The sequence below is a fragment of the Dermochelys coriacea genome, chromosome 1 (assembly GCF_009764565.3).
Source record: "Dermochelys coriacea isolate rDerCor1 chromosome 1, rDerCor1.pri.v4, whole genome shotgun sequence".
In the NCBI taxonomy this organism is placed as follows: domain Eukaryota; kingdom Metazoa; phylum Chordata; order Testudines; family Dermochelyidae; genus Dermochelys; species Dermochelys coriacea.
The window spans coordinates 121,322,623-121,350,351 of NC_050068.2; the positions used below are offsets into that span (position 1 = coordinate 121,322,623).

At 38.8% G+C, this 27,729-nt stretch overlaps 1 protein-coding gene across 3 annotated transcripts in view; it reads right to left on the reverse strand.

The window, feature by feature from the left end:
- The window catches only part of GABRB3 (gamma-aminobutyric acid type A receptor subunit beta3), a 162,203-nt gene that overhangs the window by 11,579 nt on the left and 122,895 nt on the right, over window positions 1–27,729 (reverse strand). For 2 of the 3 annotated variants that reach the window (XM_038387076.2, XM_043492325.1), the window contains 2 exons: window positions 26,927–27,171; window positions 7,873–10,817 (listed from right to left, as the gene is read on the reverse strand). In XM_038387076.2, coding sequence (XP_038243004.1) covers window positions 10,467–10,817; window positions 26,927–27,171 — 596 coding nt within the window. In that variant the 3' untranslated portion in view covers window positions 7,873–10,466. Of the gene's footprint in view, window positions 1–7,872; window positions 10,818–26,926; window positions 27,172–27,729 lie in introns of those variants that run through there. The other variant, XM_043492362.1, reaches the window with a different exon arrangement.

The following is a 27,729-nucleotide window of genomic DNA, read 5'->3' on the forward strand; positions in this document are numbered from 1 at the left end:
CCCTCACTGTCAAAACTGAAAAGGAGGTGAGTGCCATTCTGATAAAGGACTTCCACATGATCATCAAATGGTTCTCATTCAAGTTGCATGAAGAAATCTGTCTAACTAAACAGGTCCTGCTGTCTCAAACAGTTGGCCACCAACACAGCCTCAGCATTTTAACTCCACATCTGCCTGCTCCATTTCTGCTATGTTCCCACAGCATTTGAATACAGATGTCATTCAAGAAAGTGTGCTATGAATCACTTTGTGGTTCGGAAACTGAATTCCTTAATCGCATTCTCATTAGAAATTCATGCTGCCAAATGCTGTCTGCTTTAATGAATTACTCCACTTGGAAGTTATTTACATAAACTATTGTTCTCATGCCACTGCCACAGACATGTTAGGGCAGAGAGGGAACCTGCAAATGAATTCATAGAGCACCGCTTAGAACCATGGAATATCCCACCTGGAATCCATCCCAGAACATGGACTAGTACAGCATCATTGTATGCCATTACATGAGTCTGGCATGGGTAGTTGAAGTGGGGATGCACCATCCATTCTAGGCTAGCCACACTAATGTTGCTACCCTGACAGCTCTCCTCCAGGCATAGAAGCCACCATTAACACACAAGATAAAGGCAGTCACTTTGATATCAAAAGAACTAGCATAACAGCTGCTTGAATATCCTTGCTCTGCAGGAACAAGAGAGGAAATGTATGTTATGTGGCCAGTGTGATTGCTGCCTAGCCAGTTGTTCCCCATTCAGTGCTTGCATATTTAATTAATCCCAAATCGTATGCATTTCTTTCCCTCATGCCTAGTAGAATTTCTGATTTTAAACATCTGCTCTGTATTGACCTGATGTTGTGCACACCTGTGCTGAATCTGTGACTCAGATAAACTATTTTAAGAGCTCTTTAAGTCACTAACCTTATGCAAAAGATTGAGAACTATGTTGTTAATTAAGGAAATTGAGATCACACCTAGGTGACATTAACTCTAAGTCTTAATCAAAACCCTTTGAAATCAATGGGACTCTTGCTATTGGCTTTAATGAGCTATGGATCCTGTCTTTTATAGAAATCATTTTGGTTCTATCCTCTAGCTGGTTAAAGTAATGATTAGTAGACATTTATTCACACTCTACTCAATAGATGACATTTTTGACAAGCCACAATGTGTGAGGAGTGCATACAAAATATGACTTTATGACAGCTGATTTTAGAACATGGATTTGTAAATTGCAGAAATAAAAGCAAAGAATATTGACAAATTCTCTGCTCTCAGAGGTGAAGTTCATGGTGTTTTATGTAACTATCCTAATAATAAAATGTCATTTACCATGGAAAACTGTGAAAAGATAGCAGCTCTTTATGTAGCATGAGTCATTCTTAGCTATATTCTATCAGAGGAAAATTACAGATTTTTGGGTACCTCAGTTTCAATTTCTAAATCCTGGGGATCTGATTCTCATTTACATTAAGACCCTTAATACAAAAAGAAAAGGAGTACTTGTGGCACCTTAGAGACTAACAAATTTATTTGAGCATAAGCTTTCGTGAGCTACAGCTCACTTCATCGGATGCTCATGAAAGCTTATGCTCAAATAAATGTGTTAGTCTCTAAGGTGCCACAAGTACTCCTTTTCTTTTTGCGAATACAGACTAACATGGCTGCTACTCTGAAACCCTTAATACAGTGTAAGAATGTTGCAAAGGTACCTTTAGTGTGTAAAGGAAAATAAGGCCCTTGATATTCAAAATAATTAAATATTTTTAAAATCACTTTCCCATTCAACAAATGCCTCTAATATTGAAACAGATGAACTATCAAAATTTGTTCTACTTGACCTTTCATTATAATTAGGCATCTGGCTTTTCAGATTGATTAATCAACATGGTAATTAAAACTACATCTTTGTGAATGTTAACTGTCATCTGCATTTGGAATTTTACATATTTGCAAGAAACAGTGATAAAGAGACATTCACCCTCACTGAGGTCATTAGGACATTATACCAATCTTTGCTCAATTAAAATGTATATTGTGGAGGCAAATGAGATGCACGGAAGTGTATTGTGTGAAGTAATATATATAAAATCCAAACAATATTATTACAAATCAAGAACACTCTGCAGGTGTAACCAGTTACATAGTATTTTGAAATTTATGCCCCGTAGAGTAAAAGGTTGCTGTTGGTGTGGTTGTTTCACTAACTATGCAATGTACACTTTGATATCTGAGCTGCATATGGGCTATTGTGGTTTTTTTTTTATTGCTAGAAAATAAGTATATATTTCTGTTTGAAGGTGGTGACGAGGAAAATTATGAAATGTTGCAATAACTTAAATGTTATAAAACTATTGTATAATAATTAATATCAGGTAAAGTCAAAAGTGCCAATTTTATGGGGATATGGGAAAATGTTTCTCAAAATTGCACTTTTTTTTGTTAACTGTTCCCAGTGGTTGCTCCTTATTTTTATAGGGTGCATATTGTATAGGGGTAATGGTCTTTCAGAAATGCCCTCTTTTTTTCTTTGATTTTATAATTAATCTTGTATTGTGAAAATGACATGGACATAAACTCATATCAAGGCCTTCCAATCTCAAAACATAATACAAGGTGATTTTTATAGCAGCCAACACGACAATGAACACCAAGCCAGTGCTGTACGCATGTATTCTACTGTCATTGAGCTGTAATCAACTTATCTTGCTTTACCATCCCAGATGCTGCAAAGGGAAGGAAAGGTGAGCCGAACAAAGCTGTGGCACACATCATATTGTATCTTCTACATGCTGTGTTTTTATTGGCATTGGATCTGCTGACTGTAAACAAAATGCTGCGCATCAAACCAGCATCAGTCTGTCCATCTCTAGGCAACAAGGGTGTTGAACAATGTGTATAGTGGGGGTGCTGAGAGCCACTGAACCAAATTGTAAACCCTGTATATGATGGAAACCACTTCAAGACATGGGGTACAGCAGCACCCCTAGTTCCAGCACCTATGCAAAGCAGACAGTTATTTCTATTTTTGTGGGGTAAATCCAATCGCCTGTAGTGGGCATGGAGTATTGTTGCTACAGCAGAACCAATTCTGGGGATCCCCCAGGTGGAGTGATCTGGCTGCCTTTCAGACCATTGGGAGGAAATCTTTCCTTATTTATCATCACACTCCCAGTCACTATAAACATTAGCAGCTGCAGCTTTGGAAACAGTGTGCCTTGAAGAAGCACTAGATATTGTTAAAGTTCTTTCTATTACACCGCCTCAAAGCTTCTTTGGAAGCTATTTTTGCAGCAAATTAAGGATTAAAGCCAAAGTTCTTTTTGTTTTGGATTCCAAAATTTGATATTCAAACTGAGCTGATTTCTCACTTGGGCCCCGATTCGGTCAACCATGTAAGCATGTGGTTAACTTTAAGTATGTGAATAATCCCATTGACCTGAGTTGGACTACTCACATGCTTAAAATTAAGCACCTGCTTATGTGCTTGGCTGAATCAGGGCTTTAGAAGGGGTATCTGATTTAGAACAATGGACACTACTATAAAAACACTTTCAGGAATCAATACAAAGCTTAGCATTATTTTACATAGAAAGATAAAAACATTTTCAAAACAAACCATTCAGAAAAGAATTGTCGATTCAAATCAATATTTTATTTAAAAATGTTTCAAATCAGAATTTGGAAATGATGTTCAAAATGTTTTCATCAAGCTGCATTTTTTTTTCTCATTTGTTTCAGTGAGGGGAAAAATCAGTTTCAGATTGGAACAAACTTTTTTTTTTTTTAGATTTTTCAATTCAGCTGCTGAACTAAACAAAAATAAATTATTTGCTTGGCCCTAGTAATCACTTTACTCAGTAGCAAGTATTTGTAGGCTTGAGCCCACAGATAAGTTAGGCATCTGTTTACAAAACTGGTTCAGTGGTGCAAAAACACACACCTGCAATGTGGATGTAAAATACAGAAAATGTCCAGAAGTGGCCTGGGAATTGGGCAGTAAACACCATTTGATGCTAGAGACTTGTCTTTATGGTGGAGTAACATGCTCTACGGGGTGTGATTTCTAAAGAACACTAACAGGTTGTGCATTAATTGGTCCACATAGACTCTGCTGGTGTATTTTAATGTAATGCTGCTTGAAGCAGTAGGGAACCTTTAGTGAACTTCAGCAGGGTCTGCATGGACCCACTGGTGTGCAACATTGCTTTAGAAATGCTTTAGAAGGTATGCTTTAGAAATCACTCTCCCCCCACATATAGATTGCATTACCCCACTATGTAGACAAGCCCTAGGATTCCCCTGAAATCAGTATGTACATATAAAATGCAGTGCCAGCAATGAGAGGAGCACCAGTCCTATTATCACCAAATGGTTAATTTATAAAAGAAAATACAGTAACCCTGAAACTAACATGGATAACCCGAAAATTGTTATGATATCATGGACAGACAAGTACAGTCAGTGTTTGCCTTTAGTACAGTGACTGCTTCACCCCTCACATTTTATTTTTGCTTGGATAGGTACTATCTGAAATGCTAGTGTGTGGAGTTAAATCTGAGCAATCAAGCTTTGTCTGTTGTGATGCCAAGGGAGAGGATGTACTGCAATGTAAGTTATTCTGCAATGTCAGGACAAAGCCATGCTATAAAAGAACATTACAAATGTTAGATTAGTCATCCAAATACATTCCCCTTTAATATTTTCTTTGCAGTGGAGTAAGTAATTCCTGGAATTTCACATTTTTAGTTTAACCATGAATAGTTCAAACTTGCAGTTCATTTTAGTGATTTGTTTCGCAATAGATTCTCTACATATCACTTTGTCTTCAGCACACCCTAACCTACATTTTCAAAAGTAAGTAGAGATATTTTGGGCCCAGTTTGAGAAGCTTGGTGCTCAGTTTTTTCTAAAAATATGGTGTCTTAAGGAAAGAACTTAAAAATTGAGGCAGCCAAAACCACTAGTCATTTTGACAGTTTAAGCCCTATACTATTGGAGAGAGTTTGAAGGCAACTGTAAGCATTGCTGTCTTTGTCCCATAAAATAAACAAGTGTAAGGGCTCTTTTTATTCTTAGACTTACTTTTCAGCTGCTTTATTTTTTCTATTAGTTTATTTTCTATGGAGATAGTTAGACACAAAACTTGTTTTTCATTTGTGGCAGGCAAGCTAATGACCCCAAAATGCTGTGCCAGTGAATGGCCTTATTAATTTTAGGCAAAACACCCATTCACTTGCAATGGGAGTTCAATTCTCTTAACAATTATTAGATGTGGCAGTAAGGGTTTAATAGATATCTACCATATATATCTAGCTGTACAGTATGTTCAAAATGAATACACTTGAAGACACATTTAACCATAAATCCTCACACTCAAAATGCTAAAATGTGCATTTCAGCAATTCTTTACAATATCCTAAATATGTGTGAAATCAGCATGATCTATACTTGAGTAGGGCCTGTCTACTCAAAAAAAAAATTTCTGGAAGAAGATTGGAGGTGGATTTAAACCAGTCTAATTATTCCTCAGTAACTCCATGTCTGAACGTACTTACTCTGGAGTAAGAGTTCCTTATTCTAAATTAGCTTAATTCAATGAATTAAACTAATTTAGAATAAGGTTTGCTCATTCTGGATTAAAAGCATCTGTACATAGAGGAATAGCTATTCTGGAAAAACTCCCTGTATGTCAAACTGATTCACAGCCTTTTGAAATCAATAGGAATCTTTTCATTGAGTTTTGGATAAGGCCCACAGAGTCTAATACTTTTAATTACAGTTTAGGTTGTGACACAAACCATTAGTTGCTCCCAGACTCAAATCGGAGGAAGATTGTCTGTTTTGAACACATACTGTTAGCTTTTCCCAGAGATCCAGGACTTGAGGACCTTGAGCCAGTCTTCATTCTGAATATCCTTCTTTTCTTTGGTTTTTATCTTCCCTGTAACTGTTATGTAGATTACTTCTATTTAAATCTACTGGAGTCCTTCAGTACTCTGTCTTCTAAACCAACTTTTACATTAATAATAAATAGTACTCCTGGAACAATCACTACATTTAAATGTTTGATTTTTTTAAAAATAACCTCTGACTTGATTAATGGAGACAGTGTACAGAATGCTGCTGTCAAGAACGGGTGTTGTCTCAGTCAGATCTCACATTCTCTTTTGCTTCCTGGGCTGGTAAAGCTACACATGAAGTGGAGGAAGATCATGCAGTCTTCAATAGGACGTGAAGATGGCTTGCACCAGACTATGACTTTGCCTTTTCTTCCCAAGCCTGGCTATGCCACAAAGTATTTCTTGAAGTTAAAGCGATGTAACTTTACACTCCTCTCATTATGCTGTAGAAAACACTTGAGGGTATGGTGGATTCTGAGTGAAGAAGCATTTATTTTGACTTTCATCTCAACTGGGGAAATCATTTTCAGCTCAACTTTTATTTTAAAAATATCTGATTAAACATCAGGGACACGTAAAATCAGAATAAACATAAATTCACCAAATAGACTTTATTTCCCACCAAGTAAAAGAGAAGTGATTAATCTTTAAGTCCTTTTTAATGATTGAGTATTCATTCATCAACATGTTCATATAGCATCTCATCATCATTCAGTTTTCACTGTTCTAGTTTTTTCCATGACTGAAATGTACCAAAAACACATAAATGTGCCCTAAGCACAAAAGACAGGGTTTTAGTTTACCTTGACAATGGGATGAAATCAACTTAAAATTAACCACCATAATAATTCTACTTCTTATTGAACCTTTGGGCTACGACACAGGATAATCCTAGTTTCCTCTATGCCTTTATTGAATGAAAGATGAGGAAATGACTGTTTAGTTACACTGTGAATTAGAAAAGGGTTAACTGGTTACGAAATACATTATGCTGGTATAACTGGGTTAGAATAATTAGTGTTAGTTTAAAATCACCTATAGTTAAATAACATTCTGGAAGACATTCACACAAGCCAGAAAATTTAAAGTTAAGACAAACACTGTTCTTAACATGTGGTGTGTGTGTGTGTGTGTGCGTGCCCATGAGGGATGAGGCTGGAGATGAGGGAAGATGAACAAAGGCACAATGGTGTCAGGATGGAGTGTTAGCCTTAATTTAGAGTTTCCTGGCTTCTATTAGATTGGCCTAAGGTTTCAAGATTTGAAATGTGTGTCCCCCGTGGAATTCAGCTAGCCTCATGCAGACAAAATCTTGTGGCACACTTAAAATGTTCATTTATATTTTAAATAGATGGAGGAATAAACTGCTCCATGGAAAAAGGGTGCACAACTTACTCTCCCCACAACCGAGTAAGGAGGAATCAGGGGAGTAAGTGAATTGTGATTCTCTGAGACCCAAATTGTTCTCTAGTCTGTTCCTGGGTTAGTATAGAAATGCACTGCCTCTGAATCACAGCAGACTGTCGGGTTATACTCTAGCTCCAAGAGCTTGATCTGACCAGCACTGATGTCAGTTAAAAGCCCATCATTGACTTCAATGGATTTCTATTGGGTCCTAAATGACTAGAAGGGTTGTTGTTAACCAATGGAAGGCCCTGCTTGCTTGCATGGAAGCAAGAGGATGTTAAAATGAGGGTCTGACCATTAACTTCAATGAGAGTTGAGGAGCTTACACCTTCCAGAGATGCCAGTTGCACATGTTCAAAAATTGTGAGTCAGGCCACCCTCAAAAGGCTTACAAATTGGCCTACACATCATGAGATTTTAAACAATACATTTGGGGTTCTTTTTATTTGCCTTCTGTATTTTGAGCCTTTAGGGGTCAAATTTTAAAGTATTTTTCCACAATCATGAGAGCTACAAACTTAGTATTGGGGTTGTTTGGTTTTTGTTTTTGTTTTTTTTAAATGAAAGTTGAGTCTTGCATGATCACATGACTCCAGGACCTGGGGGTTTTAAGAAAAAGTACAGTGACTCATGATAAACTCATGAGATTTGGCAGTACTGTGTTCAACACCTTGCATATCTGGGCCCAGAGAAGAAGGAATTTAACCCAATTATTCAGCACAGTTGCGCAGAGCACTACTTGCAAGGTTTGCTCAAAGATAGGTTTAGAGATAATTTTTCTAAAAAAAAATTATGGAAAGTTATAAATTGTTTTTTATTAATCAGAATGTTTGCATAAATATGATGTTAGGGTTTAAAATCCCTTTTTAAATGTGCACTTTTAGTTCTGAAATTGTTTAAACATTTGTAATGATGCCAGTGTTGCAAATATTCTTTTTAATTGTCAGTTTGCAAATGTATGAGTTATTAGAAAGTTCAAAATATGTCATGCTCTAGAATGCAAATTTGTATTGGGGAATTTTTAAAAACTGGATTTTTTAGCCCAGCTATAAGGGCCCTCTTTGAAGCTCTTCGACTTATGATGTTGACAAAGCTTATCTGTGTTTGAATACGACAGTAACAGGCACTCTGTCTAACCCACTGTAACCAAATATGTATGAGTACTAAGGCCCCAATTCCAGGATCTCATGTGCATGTGTCTAACTTTACTCATGTGAGTAACAACTGAGGGTTAAATTGCAGCTTTGCCACAAGCTACTTGTGTTCTCCCATACATTATTGCAAACCGATCAGCCCAAGAATCAGACTGTGACTCAGATCTTGCAGCCTGAGTTTGTATGTTGAGTTTCAGCTCAGAACAAAGTTTTACAGAAGAATTACGTACCTTGGAACAGATTAAAATGGGAATAGAGAATTTATATGGCAGCAGCATAAATATCACTTACTTGTACTTACAAACCAACTCAGATATTTTGAAAATATGGGATATTTTAGATCAAAGGCAAACTTTTTAGATTCATCTTATCTTGCTTAGTTGGCAGTTGCATATCCACATGTTTACCCTCCACTAATGCCCATCAGTAGCACTCCAAACTGGAAACAACACCTGCCAAGTTCCTATTGACATCAATAGGAATTCTGTAGGCAGAGAGCTGGCAAGACCCAGCTCTTAATGGTTTTTTCGATCTATGTCTACTACTGTATTTGGTTCTATTTATGAATGTATGTGATTAAAAAAAGTGTTTACAAAAAATATATCATTTTTTTTCTTTAGAAAGATCTAGTTCTGTTAATAGTAAATTAAGTTTACAGTTCTGAAACTGGTATATCTTTACTACTAGAACCTATTAGAGTGAAAAAGTCTGGATACTGATGAGGGAATGAAGTGGAATGAAAACAAAAGTGGCCACATCATGTTTAATGCTGAAACAAGACCTACTGTTTGCTATCATTTTATGATATGATCTGTGACTGGAACATACTAGCTGTATGAGTTTGTGTATATGCTATATGTATAAAATAAAATATGAAAATGCTATTGTTGAAATATTAGAAATGCTCTATTTGCTTAAGTCTAGATAATAAAAAGTTGTAACATCACAGAAACAAAAATATGACATAGCATGCAGTCACAATATCAAGCACAAAAAGAAAAAGTTGATAAAATATACATATATATGCATATTATGCAAATATATTTTACATTAACATACAATGTTATAAGAATGTTTGATCATGTGAATGCATGTTTAATAAAGAATATAGCTTGATGGTTTCATGTTGAATTAGCAAATAACCTGAGATGTCTTTATGCTTTCACTAGAATAATTACCTTTAAAATCTATAGCAGATGCAGAACACTGGCAGTGGTTGAATTTTTAGCTAAATTACACTAAAAAGGTGCTTGTTTTTCAGAATGACATATTAGCTGGAACCAGTCCAAGTGAAAAAAATTGCACTGTACATTTTGGTACTTACAAAAAATTCCTTTCATTGCTGATGAATATTTAAGACGGATGTTTGGAAATATTTATGAATTTCTTCAAAACATTAAAGCAACACTCGTCCTATGATTAGACTTACTGCAGAAGAGAAAGCAAGCGATCACTGAAAATTGACAGGAAAAAAATCTATTACAACATATAAAAACTAGAATTATTAGCAAGGAAAATTAATTTGGCTTGATGAAAGTAACATTGCTATGTAATAAAAATGACATTTTAAACTCACCAATGGAAAGGTGTCAGTTTATGTTCAATGTCTGTCAGCTTTTACAAGCAATGTTTATGAATACTGACTTGATATATGATTATAACTGTTTGAAAATTTCTATGACAGTCAAAGTGAGATTATACAATACTCAATTTTCTCAAGGCTTACTGTTTTGAGGACACCTGTCTTTCAATTTAAAAAAAGTTCTTTTGATGTGCATTCTATATTGAATTGTCCATAACCTCAGAATGTGTGTGTGCACATGTGTGTATATATAGAGAGTACACTTCTGTGCATGTGTCTATATATACACACACTTTCACTATATGTATACACACATACATGTGTATTTTATATATAATAAAAGTTCATATTATACATAAACTTGACAGGCAGAGCAATATCTCATGTATTATTATTGAAGTCTTTTAGAAAAGTACAGTCACTCAGTTAACATAATATAACCAATAAATTAAGTTGAAAAGAGAAAACGTGAAGGGAAACACCACCCGCGACCATCTGTCTATGGCATTCACATCTGTTAGATCAGGGATTTTTATTTTTAGCTGTGAAGACCTCCTCCGTAAATGGCTCTTCTTGCTGTGGGGCACTGTTCTGTCCATTGTACGCCTTCCAAAGCTTTCCCGATTCGTGCTTTGTTTTCTGTACTGGATTCCTGAGTTGTCAAAGGATATTGTTGAATTCCTAGCATCAGTAATGCTGGTTGTAACCTCATGGCTTGCCACTTCATTGTGAATTTCAAGAGATGTTAGCAAAATGTTTCCATGGGCATCCACCTTGTTTGTGAAAGGAAATTCACAGCGTTAGGATTCCAAACTTGTTTTCATATATCAACAAAATTGGAGAGCATGTTTTCTGGCATTAACACATGGGTAACCCTATTAAAATCACACTGAATGGTACTCTTAATATACTTAAAATTAGGCACATGCTTAAGTGTTTTGCTGGATCAGGGTCATAATAAAAAGTAGCTTATGATAGACAATTGCACACTGACCACAGCCCAACGCTTCCCCCCCACTTAGAAAAGCTCCATTTTAGAGGGTTAGGTGTAGGTCAGTAACTTATCTGCATTGCTGGGTGGGGGTGGAGAATCATGCTGACAGCTCTTGCACCATAGGGAAGTAAATAGATCTAGAATAGGCTATAGCTTTTCCACACTAGATTTACAACTATCTCTATGAGACAAAGTGCACACATAGAGTCAGATGAAAGGAACAGCTCTGCTTTGATTATTGAAGTATTTCTAAGGAAATCTTGAACGCTTTACATTTTGGAATAACAGTGGACTTCTTTACAACTTTTCTATTTACACTTTCCATTCCAAAGTCAGTTACACAGGTTTTTAATCAGGGCAATGCATAAACTCAAGGCCTTTCCAGTTGGATGAGAGACCATAAAGCAACAGTAAAAGGATGTAGGAAGGGAAACCAGTGACTGGAGTCAGAAGATGGCAGTCTTTCCTTTGAGCCTGTACTGAGCCAACGATGAGCGTGGTTTTGGTGGACAGGGTGTTGTTTGGAAGGGACTGTCTTTTTGAATGATCATGAAATAAAGTTCTGATCCTTTAAGGTCATTCAAGATCCTGGGCGATTCACTGTTCCACTTCAACGCAGTGGACACAGGGGAGCATCAAGGAGCCAACTGTGGTTCCCTATTCCCATGCCTCCCAGCTGCAGTGGAAGTTACAGTTGCTGAGAAATAGTTCTAAGTAATGCCATTGGCTTTGGGTTCCTCAGTTACCTTACATCAGTGGAGAATTGAGTACAATTTATGCCACTTTGCCACATCCCTCCATGTGTCCAATCTGTCCTTTCCCTCTTGGAATGCTGGGGAAGGGGAGCAAGGCTGGAGCAGGAGTCAGCTCCAATCCTCCATCAACTTTTTGCCAGTGGAATGCTCCTTTGTACATAATGTTCTGTGGACCATTTAAATCCATTTTGCATGGCCCTCCACATCAGTTTGTGTAAGAATATTTTATTATCCTTGGTGTCCAGGCTAATTTCCAGTTCTAGTTATTAAATTTACCCAGCTAAAATTCATCCTGCAATTTCAACTGCATACAATATTTTTTTTTACTCTCAACCCTAAACTATTGTGTGCTTCTTCTTTGTACAGCTAAACATCTCCCCTCCAGAGGTTGCTGTACTTCAGAGATGGATGAAGTGATTCCTTCACCATATTGGTGTTCTGAAGCTTGAACAGTCATCTGATAAGTAATTTGGAAGCCTTGTAATACATAATCTAAGTGTAGGTATACAAGTGTCTTAGTATAGGCATATTTAGTTTATTTCATTCTTGTTAAAAAGTCTTGTATGATAGGTTGTTGCATCTGTAACTCAAAGAATAATCCATCTTTTCCACTGAAAACAATTACGACATGGTTGCACTAATTCTTCGTGAAGTTGTATGCAAACAGGATAAGAATAAATCGGAGTGGGGGAAGAGCAAAGTGCTTTCGACACCAAATTATAGTCATGGATACCTAGAAATAAAAATAAACAAACTAAACTGAAGCAGTGGGGTTAAAAAGCCTCACTGGGGGTGAAGAAGTCCCATTTTTTCACCACAGTAACAATCTGGATCTGTTGTTTGTATGAGTATATGGAGCTGAGGTTTGCAAAAACGACGGCAAGGTAGCTAAGTCTAAGCATAGTCCATAGAATGAGGCAGTCAGCAGGAGAAGTGAAAGACACTCAGAAGAGTTGTAAAGTACAATTAACTTTTTTGCATACAATTGTCACTTATAGTTGTCTCTAAAAATAATTGATCCAAATTGATTTTTTTCAAATTGTAGAGAGGATTTGAAATGCCATTTTTGCAGAATATCTATAGGATCTGTCTTTTCTTTACCAGCCATAAAGTCAAATCTCTCATCCAGGCCCTCAACATCTTTCATGTTGATGGGTGCAAATGCCTCCTCCCTAGCCTTCACAATGAAATCTTGTCCTATTTAAAATGGTGCAGCAAAGATTATTTTCCTTGCTCACTGCTTTGATGATGTCATCCCTTTCTTTGCGTCTCTCCACTGGCTCCCACTTCTCCACCACATCAAACAAAAACTACTCATCTTTTAAGGTGGCTATCCCCACCCTAACTATGAACTCTCATAAACTAACAGGATACAATTCCTGCCTCTGCTCTGCCTTAATCATCCACTTATTAAAATGTCAAACAAGGACCTTCATGCTCTCTCCCATGCTGCTCCATAAGCACTGGAGGAGCTCCCTATAGACATCCACATACCACTTCCTTGTCTCCTGTCAAATTCCTCTATAAAACTTTCCTTTGCCATGATTCCCTCAAAAACCCTTGACACTGGACATGATAGCTGGTGGGCCGTGAACATATTGACCAGCATCTTGTGCTCCTCACGTTTCAGTTTGGTGTATCCAGCTGTGGTCTCTTGTCTTATACTTAGGTTTAAGCTCCTCAAGGTAGGACATGTCTTTTTGTGGTGTGTTTGTACAGTGTCTAGAACAATGAACTCCAAACCTAAGATTATGTCCCTAGGCTCTACCACAATACAAAATTATTATATTTTATTATTATTGTTTAATAATAATAAATAATAATACAATTAGGACTTACTGCTTATATCTCCAACCTAAAAATCAGGAAAACTAAATTGTTCACATGAAAAACAATCACTTTCTTTATTTGAAAATATAATTTGGTTACATAAAGTTGTGCCATAATATATATCTATCTGAAATGCCAGATGAAACTAATTAGAAGGTGCAAGTTTGAAAATTTATCTGAAAGCTAGTAGACTGAGGAACTCATATGACAATAGGCAAAAGAAACAAAAATGCACAAAGAGAGAAGCAGTGTGGTCTGGAAGAACTGAGTTTGGGGCTAGTAGACAGAAATTCCTGAATTCTAATCCTAGCTTTTCTATTGATTTCCTTCTGGGGCTTTGGGCAAATCACTTAAACTCTCTGCAAAACAAGAACGATACAGTAATACTTTTTGACTAAGCTGATAGGGATGGTCTGAAGAATGAATAGCTAATGGATGGAAAGTGTTGCATTTCATGTGTAAATAAGGCACCAAATAAGTTTTAAAAGACTTAAAAACTTTGGCAAATGCCCACTCGCTGCATCATCTATTCTCAAAGAATTTGAAAAACTGTATTGCTAATGCCAGGGTACTATATACTGAATGATTCATTAAGGTGTGTAATTGTACTATTTGGGCAAGATCCTCTACAGGTGCAAATCCATGTAACTCCATTGCGCTCAATGGAGCTATGCAGAGTTACACCAGCTGAGGATTTGGTCTAACTTGTTTAAAAATATATAATTGATTCATCATTTTTGATTTCTTGAGGTTATCAATACTGTGATCCCCACTTTAACCCTGACATTTCCTTTCCTGGTCTTCTCTGCTTCTCCTGGCCTCTCTGCCCTTGCTTCCCTATGCCTCCGTGCTTCCCTATACCTTTCTGCTTTCTTGCCTGTGGACCCCTTTGGTTACTGTCATTCGCCCCTCTCCTCCTCCCCTCTTTAGTCTCCTCTCTTTTTATCCCATCCTCATTTCCTTTCAGCCTCAGCACCCCTCTCTGACCCCAGTGCCGCTCCATGCAGGACCAGTTGTTTTGGGGAAGAGTCTCTTCACTCGAAACACTGCAGCACTGCAGTCGCTTCAGGGTACAGTCTCACTACAGCAGCTGGAGTGGTTCTCTCATGGTTAATCCACCTTCCTGAGGGAGGTAACTAGGTCAATGGAAGAATTCTTCCATCAGTCTAGCACTGTCTACACTGGGGGTTAGGTGGGCTTAACTATGTCGCACAGGGGGTGTGGAGTGATGTAGACCTAACCTTTGAGTGTACACCATCTGGCTTAAGAAGAAGCATCAAGTGCCCTTTCAGGTAGACAGAAGCAGCCAAGTACCAAATCATTAATTACTTCTTTGCTGAATCAGTGATGACTAAATGTGCAAATTGTTCATATCTTATTTCAGAATCAATTTTACTCAACCCCACATCTTGCCCATCTCTGAGGGATGAGAGTTCTCTGCATGCGTGTGAAGTGATGGGTTCTTACATTATTCTACTTAGAGCCTGAGATGGTTGAAAAATCAAGAAGCACCATATTTTCAAAAACAATGAGGAGTCCGGTGGCACCCTAGGGACTAACAGATTTATTTGGGCATAAGCTTTTGTGGGTAAAAAACCCACTCCATGAATCTGAAGAAGTGGGTTTTTTACCCATGAAAGCTTATGCTCAAATAAATCTGTTAGTCTTTAGGGTGCATATCTACTCAATGCAATATGCAATGTTTAAAGAATAAGTGCACATTGCCGATCTAAAACCCTGATGTAAGATGTTTACATCTGCTAAAAACCAAGATCTTTTGTTTAACACTAGACAACAAATATACGTGAAGCATATCACTGTGGAGCTCTAAGTTTTAAGGACTGTATTTTTAGAGAAGAATTGAAAGGAAAGAGTGGTCTTTAAATACCCTGCAGAAATCAAGATTCTCAGACAGTGTTTTTGTTTTGTTTTTTAAATCAGATCAGTTCAGCCTTAATGCCAGTTTGAAACACTTCATTATGGTAAGAAACTGCTATGAGGCTTGATTTATTGGTAGGTAATTTGTGCTGTCTGAATTTTATTTCAGATCCATTTAATTCTGTTTACTATGCCCCCAGTTTTGAGGGGTTCTTTAAAATTATAACTTTTCCTTACAAGTCAGTCACTGTACTCCACCAGAGGAAAAGGAGAAAATATTTTGCCTGCTCATTCATTCCGTGGTTATGTTTAATAGTTCATCAATCCCTATTTTTTAAATACAATACAGACATTTTTGTTCATTCTGAATAATATATGTGTAAACAGAAGCTTTAAGAACAGCACAAAAAGATGTCTCTTATGTTGTCATCTTGCTCTGTTTTACATTAAAGTGACTCTACTCATGTAGTTTATCACCCACATTTGACATGCACTAAATTTATTAGAAGATGGTAGAAACTGGATTCATGATTATCCCCTGCCTTGCTCCTTGTGTAGTTATTTATACCTGTGCAAAGTATAAATTAGAAAGGTATAATTTTACAGCCACTTTGCTCTTGTGTAAATAACTATCCAATATGCAAAACAGTGGACAATCTGACCATAGACATCTAGCTTGCTTTAAAAAAAGATCATTCACTATTTTGCCTTTGGGAACTTTAAGAACATTTTATAATTGTGGGTACAACAGAAGTGACACTGTCGAAGTCTCATCACTAGTCTGAAAGTTAACTTTTCTGTCAGTGCTGCTCTGACACAATTGTTCATGCTGGTGAACACACAAGAGAGTAAAAGAGAAAATCATGTTAATTTCAGTTTGATTGTCAATAAAGGAAGAACTCAGTGTTTGCAAATATAATGGAAACATGTCAAGGATTTTAAAATATTACAAACTATGGAGAGGGGAAAAGCCTATGAAACGATAATACATTGTTTTCCTTGTCCACCAAATAAAAATGAAGTTTGTTAAAATAATGATGACTATTTTGCACTGATGTTGAAAAGAAAATGAAGACTAGGAGTCACCCATTGCCCTGTACTTTTGTGTAGTCATTTTTGCCGGTGGAAAATGATACCAGATCAAAATAGTAGCATTTAACACACACATTGTACTCAGTTTACACTGATGTAAATGACTACACAAGGCGCAGGGCATTGGAGAATCAGGACCTAAGAGTTCATTTGTCCAAAGTACTGTAATATTGCATGAGTCTCCAAACACACATTGAACATCCATATCCTGTGTGCTATGACATTAGTGTTTCCTCCAACATCTTGACACGTTTTGAAAACTTGGTACACAGTCCTCATGCTTTCACTGTGTTTTTTAAAAACAATACTAAAAAGGAATCCAGGAAAAATGAATAATCTCTGTAAAATAAAACCAACCCTGTTGTTCTCAAATTTCTGAATACAAACCTGAATATTATGCTGTCACTTCTGTGTTTAGTAGCAAGATAATTTCATTTTCAGTGCAAAAATTCAGTATATGGGAATGAATGGTAAAATTGACACTCTATTTAAATATTACAGAGGCATACGTAGTACTGGCGGGGCTATCCCGGATAAGACCCAGTGTGACAGCTGTTGTCTTGGCCAACATACCAGGAACTGACCTGGGGACCTCCAGAGCTAAACGTATCACTGTCTATAGCTTGAGCTAAAGCTCTATAGCTAGGGGCTATAACAACTCATACCCTTTGAAAATCAGCACAGAGGGAGACCTGTACCCCATATTCATCCATAGGTTACAGCAGCATCCTCTCCCCCAAAAGGTGAAGCATTAGCAGAGTAGTAGTTGTAGATCACTCAAATTCCAGACTCCTAGTGCAGAAAAGCCTTATTCAAAAGAAACAAACTGCATAGCAAAACTAAAACTGAATAGAGGGGTAAAAGTTAAAGCAGGACATAGGTATCTCTCCATCATGATCAGGTGACCCCTCCCCCGCATCAAGCCACCCCAACTACATGACCCTAAGAATAGGTATAATTGTGTAATCTTGGCAATCAATTTCTAAGGGAATGTATTTTTACCATAACCAGATTGAGGTTACTTATCCTTTTGTGCATGCTTTTCTATAAATACAGGAATGCAACTTTTGTATTTGTGCCACAAATACCTCAGGCAGAGTAAATATATTATTGAAAGATACAATTTTTGTAGTTCTGTGATTACTTTATTACTTTTTGGAGCTGTCCTCAGATATGAACCAGTCTACAAAGATAAGTTTCTTTTAATCCCTAAATTAGTAGTACTGCAAAAACTAGACTATAGGGGGAAGAACTACAATGTTGTTCTCCAGTAACCGCAACTGGGTGGTGTGGCATTAACAGGTTTGAGAGACATGAGCTTATAACTAGGGTTGGCAGACTTCTATTTTATTTTATTTTTCTAATTTTGATGAATATAGATTGCTATTTAACATATTTATTCAATTTTTATCAGTTTTTTATTTTTACAGTCACTGGAAATTAAGTGTGTGGGGGGTAGGGTTGGGGTTAGGGAAGTGCTGATGTTGGGGCTACACAAGGTTCTCAGCACTGACAGTGAGGTGGCAGGGAACTCCCTGCATGGCTAAGGGGCCCAACTTACTGGGGAGCATGAGGTGCAGGGGAGGCTGCGGTCTTTTCCTGGCAGAACAGAGATCCTCCTGGCAATCCTGGCTGCAGGTAACAAGCCCCCAGTCATGAGGGAGGCCACCCAGTGCTGAACAGTTCCTGCCGGGGGATGGCTTCCATACTCCTGGCCGGTGGGTGAGTGAGTGGGGCCATGACAGTGGAGCTGCAGAGATCTCCCTTCTCAGTCACAGGGCCAGTGACACCCGATGCCTGCAGGTGCAAGGTGCACGGAAGGCTGTGGTCCTGGCACAGCAGAGCAGAGACCCCTGGCTGCAGGGGATTCTACCCTGCTGCTCAATGACTCCATCCCTGGGCAGGAGCCATTCAGCAGTGGGGTGGCCTCTCCTGTGGCTGAGGACTTGTCATCCTCCTGGTGGCCCTGGCTGGGAGGTCTCTGCCCTGCCCCGCCAGGACCACAGTCTTCCCCACATCTTGCGCCTGCAGACATCAGGTGTCACTGGTGCATGTCACTGCAGGGAACCCTGTGGAGCCGCGCTGTCATGGGAGTGAGGGAGCGGGGCCATGACAGTGGAACTGTAGAGGGCTCCCTGTGCTGCCACAAGGCCGGTGGCACCTGATCCTTGCAGGTGCAAGGAAGGGGACTGCATTTGCGTTGACTGTTACCGATTAATATTTTTCCACCTATTTCAGGGTGGCAGCCGAAATTGACATTGACCGACATGTATGGAGTTAACTAGAATCCCACTAAGTCTACTTAACAGATTCTTCTGCAAGAGATCTCATGAGGTAGGAAACTTTAAAGCTAGCGGTAAAGCAAAATAAATGACACCATTTACAAATAAGATGCAGAAGTGCTCAGCTAGCTCAATAAAACAAGTGACCAGGTGCAATGGCTTCTTTTCTACCATCTTTTAATCCATAAATAATTTGATGCTAAGAATCTCTCTGATTTCACACTTGACCTGCTCTGTATTTCTTGTCCACCCATTCCCACATAGCAACTCTTTATTGGTATGAAAATTACTCATACATGGCACACAATATAGGATATTTTTCTTTAATGGTTGATCTTATATTTTTAAATGTTGAATGTAATTTCATATAAATGTGATGCAGCATGAATTTCCTTCTCTTTAGGCTATGAAATTAATAAACTTACTTATCTTATTAAAGGAAGGCATGAAGAAGGTGTGAATAATATCAGAATGATAGTTTTTCCTTAGTGATTCTCTTATAAATATTTACTCTCTTAGGGTTTCATAGTGGCACTGATCATCGTATTATCAGCAAGCCTATGATTTCGAAGAGATAATAGACCTCATCTCCATAATTAAAACTTCTACATGGCAGGTAATTACAACAATCATAATTTGTGTGTTCACAAGATCACTTTTTGAGGTCAATATTACATTCTTTTAATAGATAAATGGACTGCAGATTTTAGGGATCTCAGAGTTGGGGACCACCTTTTACAACCGAAAGTTTAGGGTGAACTGGAAGTACAAGGAATCTAAGACTATGGCAAAGTCTTTTTTAAATTCAGCAGTACAATACAGAAATGTTGGGGAACCCTTTTGACATGTGGCAATACACCAAATGGTAAAGGAAAACAGATAACAACCACCACTTTGGCACTCCAGGCTAAGACCTTGTTTTATAGAAAACTGAAAATTCTCATTAATTTGACATCAGTGGTGTAGATACATCGGTCTGGTCTGGTCTGGTATGAATAAGATGTTTATAGCTGGTCTTGTGTACCGGAAAGACAAGGAGGAGCAGAAGGTGCGGCTGTCAGGCGGCCCCATGCCGGCAGCAACTCCAGTGAAGCTGTACCGCCCGCAACCCCACCCCCAGCCCTTTCACGCAGCTGCATCTCCTGTCTGGCGTCTGTATAGCAGCCCCACTGGAGAAAAGGGCTCTCCCGGGAACCAGCAGTTTCTCCGGTGTCGCTGTACCCCCCCCCGTCCTCTGGCGGGACAGTTGTACAGACCCCAAGCAGGAGATGCAGCTGCATGGAAGGGCAGTGGGCGGTACAGATGCACCAGAGGAGCTGCTGGCATGGAGCCTCCTGGCAGCCCCACATTCAGCTCCTTTCGCAGCTGCAATTCTGGAAAGCCCTGCAGTTCAGCAGTCTCCGGTGCAGTGGGAGAAGGACAAAGCCCCTCCCAGGTAATGTGGGACGGATCAAGAAGAAAGGACGGGGAGAGCGCGGAGGCCCCAGGCTGGGGGCGGGAAGGAGTCACGTGGGGGGTCATGTCAGGAGGTCGAGTGCCCCCTCTTTGTGTCCCTCCCATGAGTGCAGCAAACTGGTGAGAAATGAATTCTACTTGCACCACTGCATGCTATTTAATGGAGGTATCTGTGCTGTATTGAGCACTGTGTTGAATCTGTAAGCTATCACTTTAAGAGTGTGTATGAGGGGGTAGTTTTTGGGTGTTGCTTGCAGGGGTCTGCAATGAAGTGTGGATTTGGGAGCAGTCAGTCTGGAAAGAGACAGCTTAAATCACAGTGCAGTGAAGTTGTACTTTGCTGTCTTGGGGACAGACTCTCCCTCTCTGTTTTGGGGTTCCTGTGTGTAATCGTTCTGAATTCTAAGAAATAAAGTAGCATTACACTGCAACCTCAAGAGTTAGTATGTTTTTAATCTAACTTCTGTATGTGTGTGCACTGAACATAGGAGTATCATACTATTACCTAATTTATAGCTGGTCAGATCTAGGCAGATCAAAACAGGGAAATTGGTTCTTAGCCAAAAATGTGCTATATATTAATTGTTTCAACAACTGGCTTACAAATGTAAAATTATCAGAAGAAGTCTAGTTACAATCCTGGAAAACCAAAACTTCCATGGTAATTTGCCAGGCACAACAATTACAACAACATTTTTCAGGTATTGCATTTTTCTCCTTACAGTTGCAGAATGGCATGATTTCCATGATAATGTGGTCCTGACAGAATGTCAGCAGAACCATTACATTTCCTGTACTGTGCTGGATACCTTGTGAGGTATCGTGCAAGGATCTTCATGCCAAATAGGGCAAAGAGAACAAAGATGATATTTTAATTGAATATGTGCCACAACTGTGATTGGCAGGGATGCTTGAGCTGGAGATGGCTAGCACGATGGATTCCAGGATACTGGAACATGCACCCCCCCCCCCCAACTTTGATCTGAAATAGCCTGGAGTAGGTGAGCTTCTGAGTAGTCTGCAAAAGACAGCTGTTTGACAGGATTTTTGGAGAGGGATAAGGGTTTGCTTCCCACAATGACGGAGTGGAAAAGAGCTTTCTTGTAGGTGATAGGCTCGCAGAGTTCCTTACAAATGATTATTTTAATGTTTTTGTCGTAGTACTAGTTATACCGCTGTTTGGGAATTTTCCAATGAAAAATCTGTCAACAAAAATATAATTCCTACAAAACTGAAATTTTCTGCAGGAAAATTAAAATTTTCCATTTTTTAAAAAAATATTTTCAATTAGGAAAATTTAAAAGAAATATTTGGTTTCAGATTAACCTGACTTGACTCAAAAGCATTTTTGTTTATGCATCTGGATTGAAATATTTTGTTTCAGGTCAGTTTGACATTAATCTTTTTCTTCCTGAGCTGCTGTGATGCATCATAGGGGCTGTAGTTCCGGTATTTCTAGTCTTCTCTATGGGCTCCCTGCCTGAACTACAACACCCATGATACACTGTGGTCTCTCTTTCAGTTTGAACTGCTGTGGTAAATTATGGGAATCCCATGATCTCGAATCATCATGAAAGATGTAGTCCAGCTGAGGAACCCAGTGCATAGATAAGAGTGAGGTCATGAGGCACCTCAACTACAAATCCCATGAGGCACAATGGCAGCTGATATGGACACAATTCAATGCTGAACTGATCTGAAGGCAAAATATTTTGGCATTTCTGGATGAAAATTTTTTGGGTCTTTCCATTTGATATTTAGACTTTTTGTCCCAATTCTAGATGAAAACAAATGTTGAAATATCAGAATTTCTTGAAAGATGGAAATTCCAATTTTCAGCCAGTTCTAATTATGTTTTAGGTTGCCTAGAGCCTTGTATAGGTATTTTTTTATTATTATTATTATTATTTAAATATACATAAATAAATGTTAAGAGCAGTTTGACACATTTCCATTTGGGAAAGGAAAACCAATGCCAATTTCCATTTTACTGTGTCTGTGAATCATTCGTTCCTGTCACCATGTAACTTTCAGTGTTGATATGTGGGGCAAAGTAAGATAGAGTATGGAATATTCTCTTCTCCCCCATTGTTTCTCCTTGCTGCCCTTTGTTCTCTGTACCAGGAGGGAGCACTGTTCATGCTGGTCCCTGGGAACACTTTATCTGTTGATCGGAGCTATTGCTCTTCCTCTCTCTCTGCCCATCACACATTGGCAGAGTGGGAAGTGAAGCAACAACTGCTTGGAGTGGAACAGACAGGCCGTGTGGTAGCAGCATGTATAGCACTCCCAAATGCGGCATGACTTGGTGACAGCTTATCAGGAACAAGTCAGAGAAACTACCTAAAAACATGGCATTTGAGAGGCATGTCTGTGGCAGTGTGACCAACATCGAGGTAACTATGACACACAGTTTCAGCTTTTCAAATGCAAGACCTTCTGACATAGTGTCAACAAAGCCATTATGAAACATAGTTACTGAGCCTGAACTATAGCCACTTTTCAAACTTAATCATCTAGTAAAAAAAACCTCCCAAACCAATGGATTTTAATACACATAACTTTTCTATTATTGAAAATATTCATGGTTGCAGGGGTCAAATAAGACCATGAAACCATACAAAACTCTTTTGCAACATATCTAAAAGGAATATTTGCAATCAAGCCTGGCAGCTTGTATGTCAGATTTTAGTCCTATGAAATGTAAAAGCTGCTACTACTTTCAATGGCTGGAAAGCTTGCTAGTGACAGTAATGTGACATTCCTCTTCCTCCTCCTGTTCCCTTTGTCCAAGAGATAAGTACACTGCCTCAATAGCATGGCCAGCCTCTGTTACTTTAAGATCAAGGGATCAAACTCAGATCCTGACCAGGAAGTTGCTCTGCCTCTAGCCTGCAAGTTATAGCTCTCTATTTAAAAACAAATAAGATGTGCAACTGACATTAATTATTTATTATTATTATATTTTCCTTTTCCAATTGCTTGAAAATATGTAGCCTTGATTTTGAGGTCTGGTTGAGCTGTGCTCAATGCAGGTTGAGGTTGTAGGGGCCCAGGCAGCATTATGCCACCTTTATTGCCCTCATTCTGGGGCAGGCCAACTGTCGGCCTCAAGTTGTTCTGATGACCAGGGAGGAGTAGGTGCACAATGCCCATGCCCTTGTCCCCCAGACATACTCCCCCCTGTGGCAGGAGCCAAGGCATGCAGGTGACATAGGAATTACTACAGCATCAATATACCCTCTGAGGATTCTCCCAGACAGAGGAGATCCCCATGGAACAACGTCTGATGACTCTGCACAGCCATAACAGGTTCTATGTCTTTACTTTCTGTACCAATAAACAGCACTGAACGTATGCATTGCATGAGTTGTAATTTTCTTTCTTCCATTTAACGTGTCTTCTAAGCTTTCCTTCAATAATTATCTCTCTACTTCCCCCATCCAAAAGGGCCCTGATAGAAACAAACTTCCCTCTCTAGCACAGGAATGCTGGACACAGCTCCCTCAATAGCCAGTCAGTGGCAGTTTCTTGGGTTAGCTAGAGGGACTACTAGTGAAATTAACACAAGGTTCTAATTTCCAGGTAGATATACTATCTCCCACAGGTTTCAGAGTAGCAGCCGTGTTAGTCTGTATTCGCAAAAAGAAAAGGAGTACTTGCGGCACCTTAGAGACTAACAAATTTATTTGAGCATAAGCTTTCGTGAGCTACAGCTCACTTCATCAGTATTTGCTGACCCTCTTGTCTGCAGCACTGAATCAAGCTGAGGTCTTGAATTCTGACATTCACAAAACTGTTATGTCGTTCTCTCATTAGCCTTTATTCCTTTCTAGTTTGACTATAAATGGAAAATAGATTTTTTTTAAAAGGTTTCATGTAAACTAGGGCTAGATTATTAAAAAAAACCCACACAAATACAGTAGATCATTAAAACATTTAGAAAAAGCTAAAAATCTTCTTGAATTCTCAACTTGAAATATATTAATATCTATGATGGTGTAAATTAAAATGTGAATTAGACAATTCCAATACAATTTCTGTGACAATATATAATTTGATGGTCATCTAATGGCCACAGTTTTCAGCTGATGTAAACAGGTGTTGCTGCAGTGAAATCATTGGCTTTGTTGATTTCAATGAAACTATAACAACCTACACCAGCTGAGGACTGGGGACAAAATATTTAGCACATAGAATGGGAACATGCCCCATTCTTTACCCTAAGTATTTCTGAATACCAAAAAGAACATATTCAACATGCTTACATGCTGTTTCTCCAACACTACTCAGACTTCTCTTCACAAGAGGATCCCTAAGAGGGCTATGCTGAACAGTATTCTTTCTCCTCTGGAGACCTGAATTCATATCCTGACATCAGGTCACAAGTCAAAATTAGGTTTTTTGGGTCCCCATTTGTGCACATTATTTAATGACCACAAAGTTCAGAACAATTCACAATCTATGTGAAGAGGGGCAGGGGCAAAACTGTAATAGCAAGGGTAGTGTAGGTCAGGAGTGCCCTAAATTGGTGAGCTGTATGTGGGGGGGGGGGAGTTTGTACAGTGTCTATCCACACGACACCTATCTTAAATTAGCACTATTACCACCTCACTTTCATTAGTACTAGATTTCAGAGTAGCACTAGAGATTATCACACTTCTCCTAACAATACAAAGATAGACTCATTGATCTCATGGCAAAAGAACAGTGAGCCATGGGAAGGCAAATATTGGTCTCATTAAAAAAAAACTTACACTTGAAGTGACTTGAATGACTTAAATGGATTACATTTGACAGACAGTTCAGATTGGAAGAATTACCAGCTTCTAGCTAAACCTCAACTACTGCCTTCATTGTGACACTCTTCTTTTCCATTTCTGTCTTTTGAGAAGAGAAAATCCATTCTCCATGCTAGCTTAGTTCTAAACAATACTTGCCAGCTGTGATAAAGTCTTGGTTGCATAGAATGGTCAGACTACAATGAGTTTATTAATTTGAAGAATTTTACTAGGAATAAGATCATGATAATCGGGCACAAGTCTCTGACACATTTAGAATGATGTATAGTCCTGGAGTCAAAGTGTACGTTGCAATTATTTTACATTATACAGCTACTTGAGAAACAGCTAGTTAATTTGTCAGTGTGATCATTTGTAATGATACAGGGGGTAGAATATACAGTAGTACTCAGTAGACTTGGTCAGAAACGTTTAAGCATAACCATTTTTCATGGAAAATGCAGTTCCATAAAATCAAAATGATTCACAAAATTGTATCGATCTCATTGACATTCCGTTTTACAGAAAAACTGAAACACAAGTTCTGACAGTGTTGAAACTGGAAATTATGACATTTTTGGAAATAATTATTTCTATTTTTAATATAATATGAAATCAAAATGAAACTTTTTTTGTTGATGTGAAACACTTTGACTAACCAGAAATGATTTTTTCCCAAAAAACTTGAAATCCTTTTTCCAAATGGAATTTCCATCTTCCACACTGGCCTCAAACTCAGCTGACTCTGGACAATACACTATATTCACCAATAAGATCCTTTTCCTATAGACTCCTGGTATCTCTTGTCATCATGACACTCTGGCATTTAACATTGGGATGTTGTTTGTAACAACATTAACATAAAGCAAGCTTGCCTCTACTCTTTTCAGGCTAGACTGTGATCTTAGGCACAGCCCTCAGCAAAGGGTGATGTGTAAATTGCACTGCTCGAGGAGGCATTGTGCCTGAGACACCCCTCTGAGGCACAGTTCCTTTGGTGCTCCCTCTTGAACTTGAGAAACAGGAGTAATCTGCTTTACAGGGTGCAACATACTCTTCCCCTCCCCTCCCACCTGTCCCTTGGCAGGTGCATGTTCTGTCATTCATTCACAGACAAACCTTCCTCCAAAATCTTCTTTCCTTATAAGATAACCATGAGGATGATCTGCTTAGGAACACTATTACTGAATAGTAGGCTGTGCCTTTATGCACCACCCACCAACAGCCCCAGGATGCCTTGGGCTTCAGACACCCATTTGAGGTACAATTCCCTTGCTACATACCCACTTCCTCCAGGGGTGAAGAATAAAAATTTGCTGCTGACCTACAGCAGCAATAAATAATACCACCACACACACTGGCTCAGCTGTGCTGACCAATGAATTAGTGGATAGGATCAACGCTTCAGCTATTTCCTGCCACTCCCTCCCCACCTGCTCCAGGAGAAGGTAGTAAGCGGGCATGCCCAGACTAATAGTGGGAAAGGGGTTCTTACTTCTCCTTATTCCCTTGTGCAGGCACACAGCCCAAGTCACAATCATACCTTTTCAATTTATGGCCTTGGTTTTCAGGCCAATCCTAAACTTACCTCCATTTTTGAACCCATGTTTATTTGTGGGAACAATGTATGTCATTTAGATATCTAAATACCTCTTTATGGATGCAGACGTGCACTCAGATGGAAAAGGAAAAATGGTGCCCACAAACTGCTTGCATGAAAAGGGAGAGAGGGTTTTTCTTTGTGTTTCTTCATTGTTTGTTCGTTTGTAATAGAACAAGTCACTGTATTATATTTAGGAGATAAAAGAATCCTACCCGGTTGCCTTCAAATTTTGAGCGATCGGTGTTTGTCTTTGCCATCTTTTCTGCAAGTTTCTTCTGTCTTTGAGGGCCTTTTCCAAAGAAGATGTAATTGACAAAGGCGTATTCAAGTAAGGCCAAGAAAACAAATACAAAGCAGCCCATAAGATACATGTCAATGGCTTTAACATAGGGAATTTTAGGCAAAGTCTCCCGAAGATGAGTGTTGATTGTTGTCATAGTCAGCACAGTTGTAATTCCTAAACAAAGAAATAGAATAGTGGGCATCTTACAAGTTTTAGCAGATCATGTTTTAGTTTTTGCTTCCATTTTGGGAAATTTCCTTCACCAGCTTGCAATAGCTTAAAAATACCCTGGGGAAGTTAATGGCATCACACAGGTGAAAATAAGGGCAGAATTTGATTCAACGCATTAACATTGGGAATCCAAATCAGGGTGAGATCAAACTGATCCCTGTGTCAGGCATTGGCATTTATAAATTTGTTCAACATAACCTGGAACATATTAAACTGTTTACCAGCCGTCCCTCAGGATATGTCCACACTGCAATTAAACAACCACAGCTGGCCCATATCTGCTGATTTGGACATGCATGGCTCGATTTACAGGCTGCAACATTGTGATGCAGATGTTCATGCTCAGGTTGGAGCCTGAGCTCTGGGCCCTCATGATAGGGAGGATCCCAGAGCCTGGGCTCCAGCCCCAGCCCAAACATCTATACCACAGTTTTACAGCCCTGCAGCCCATGCCCTACGAACCCGAGTCAGTTAATACAGGCCAGCCGTGGGTATTTAATT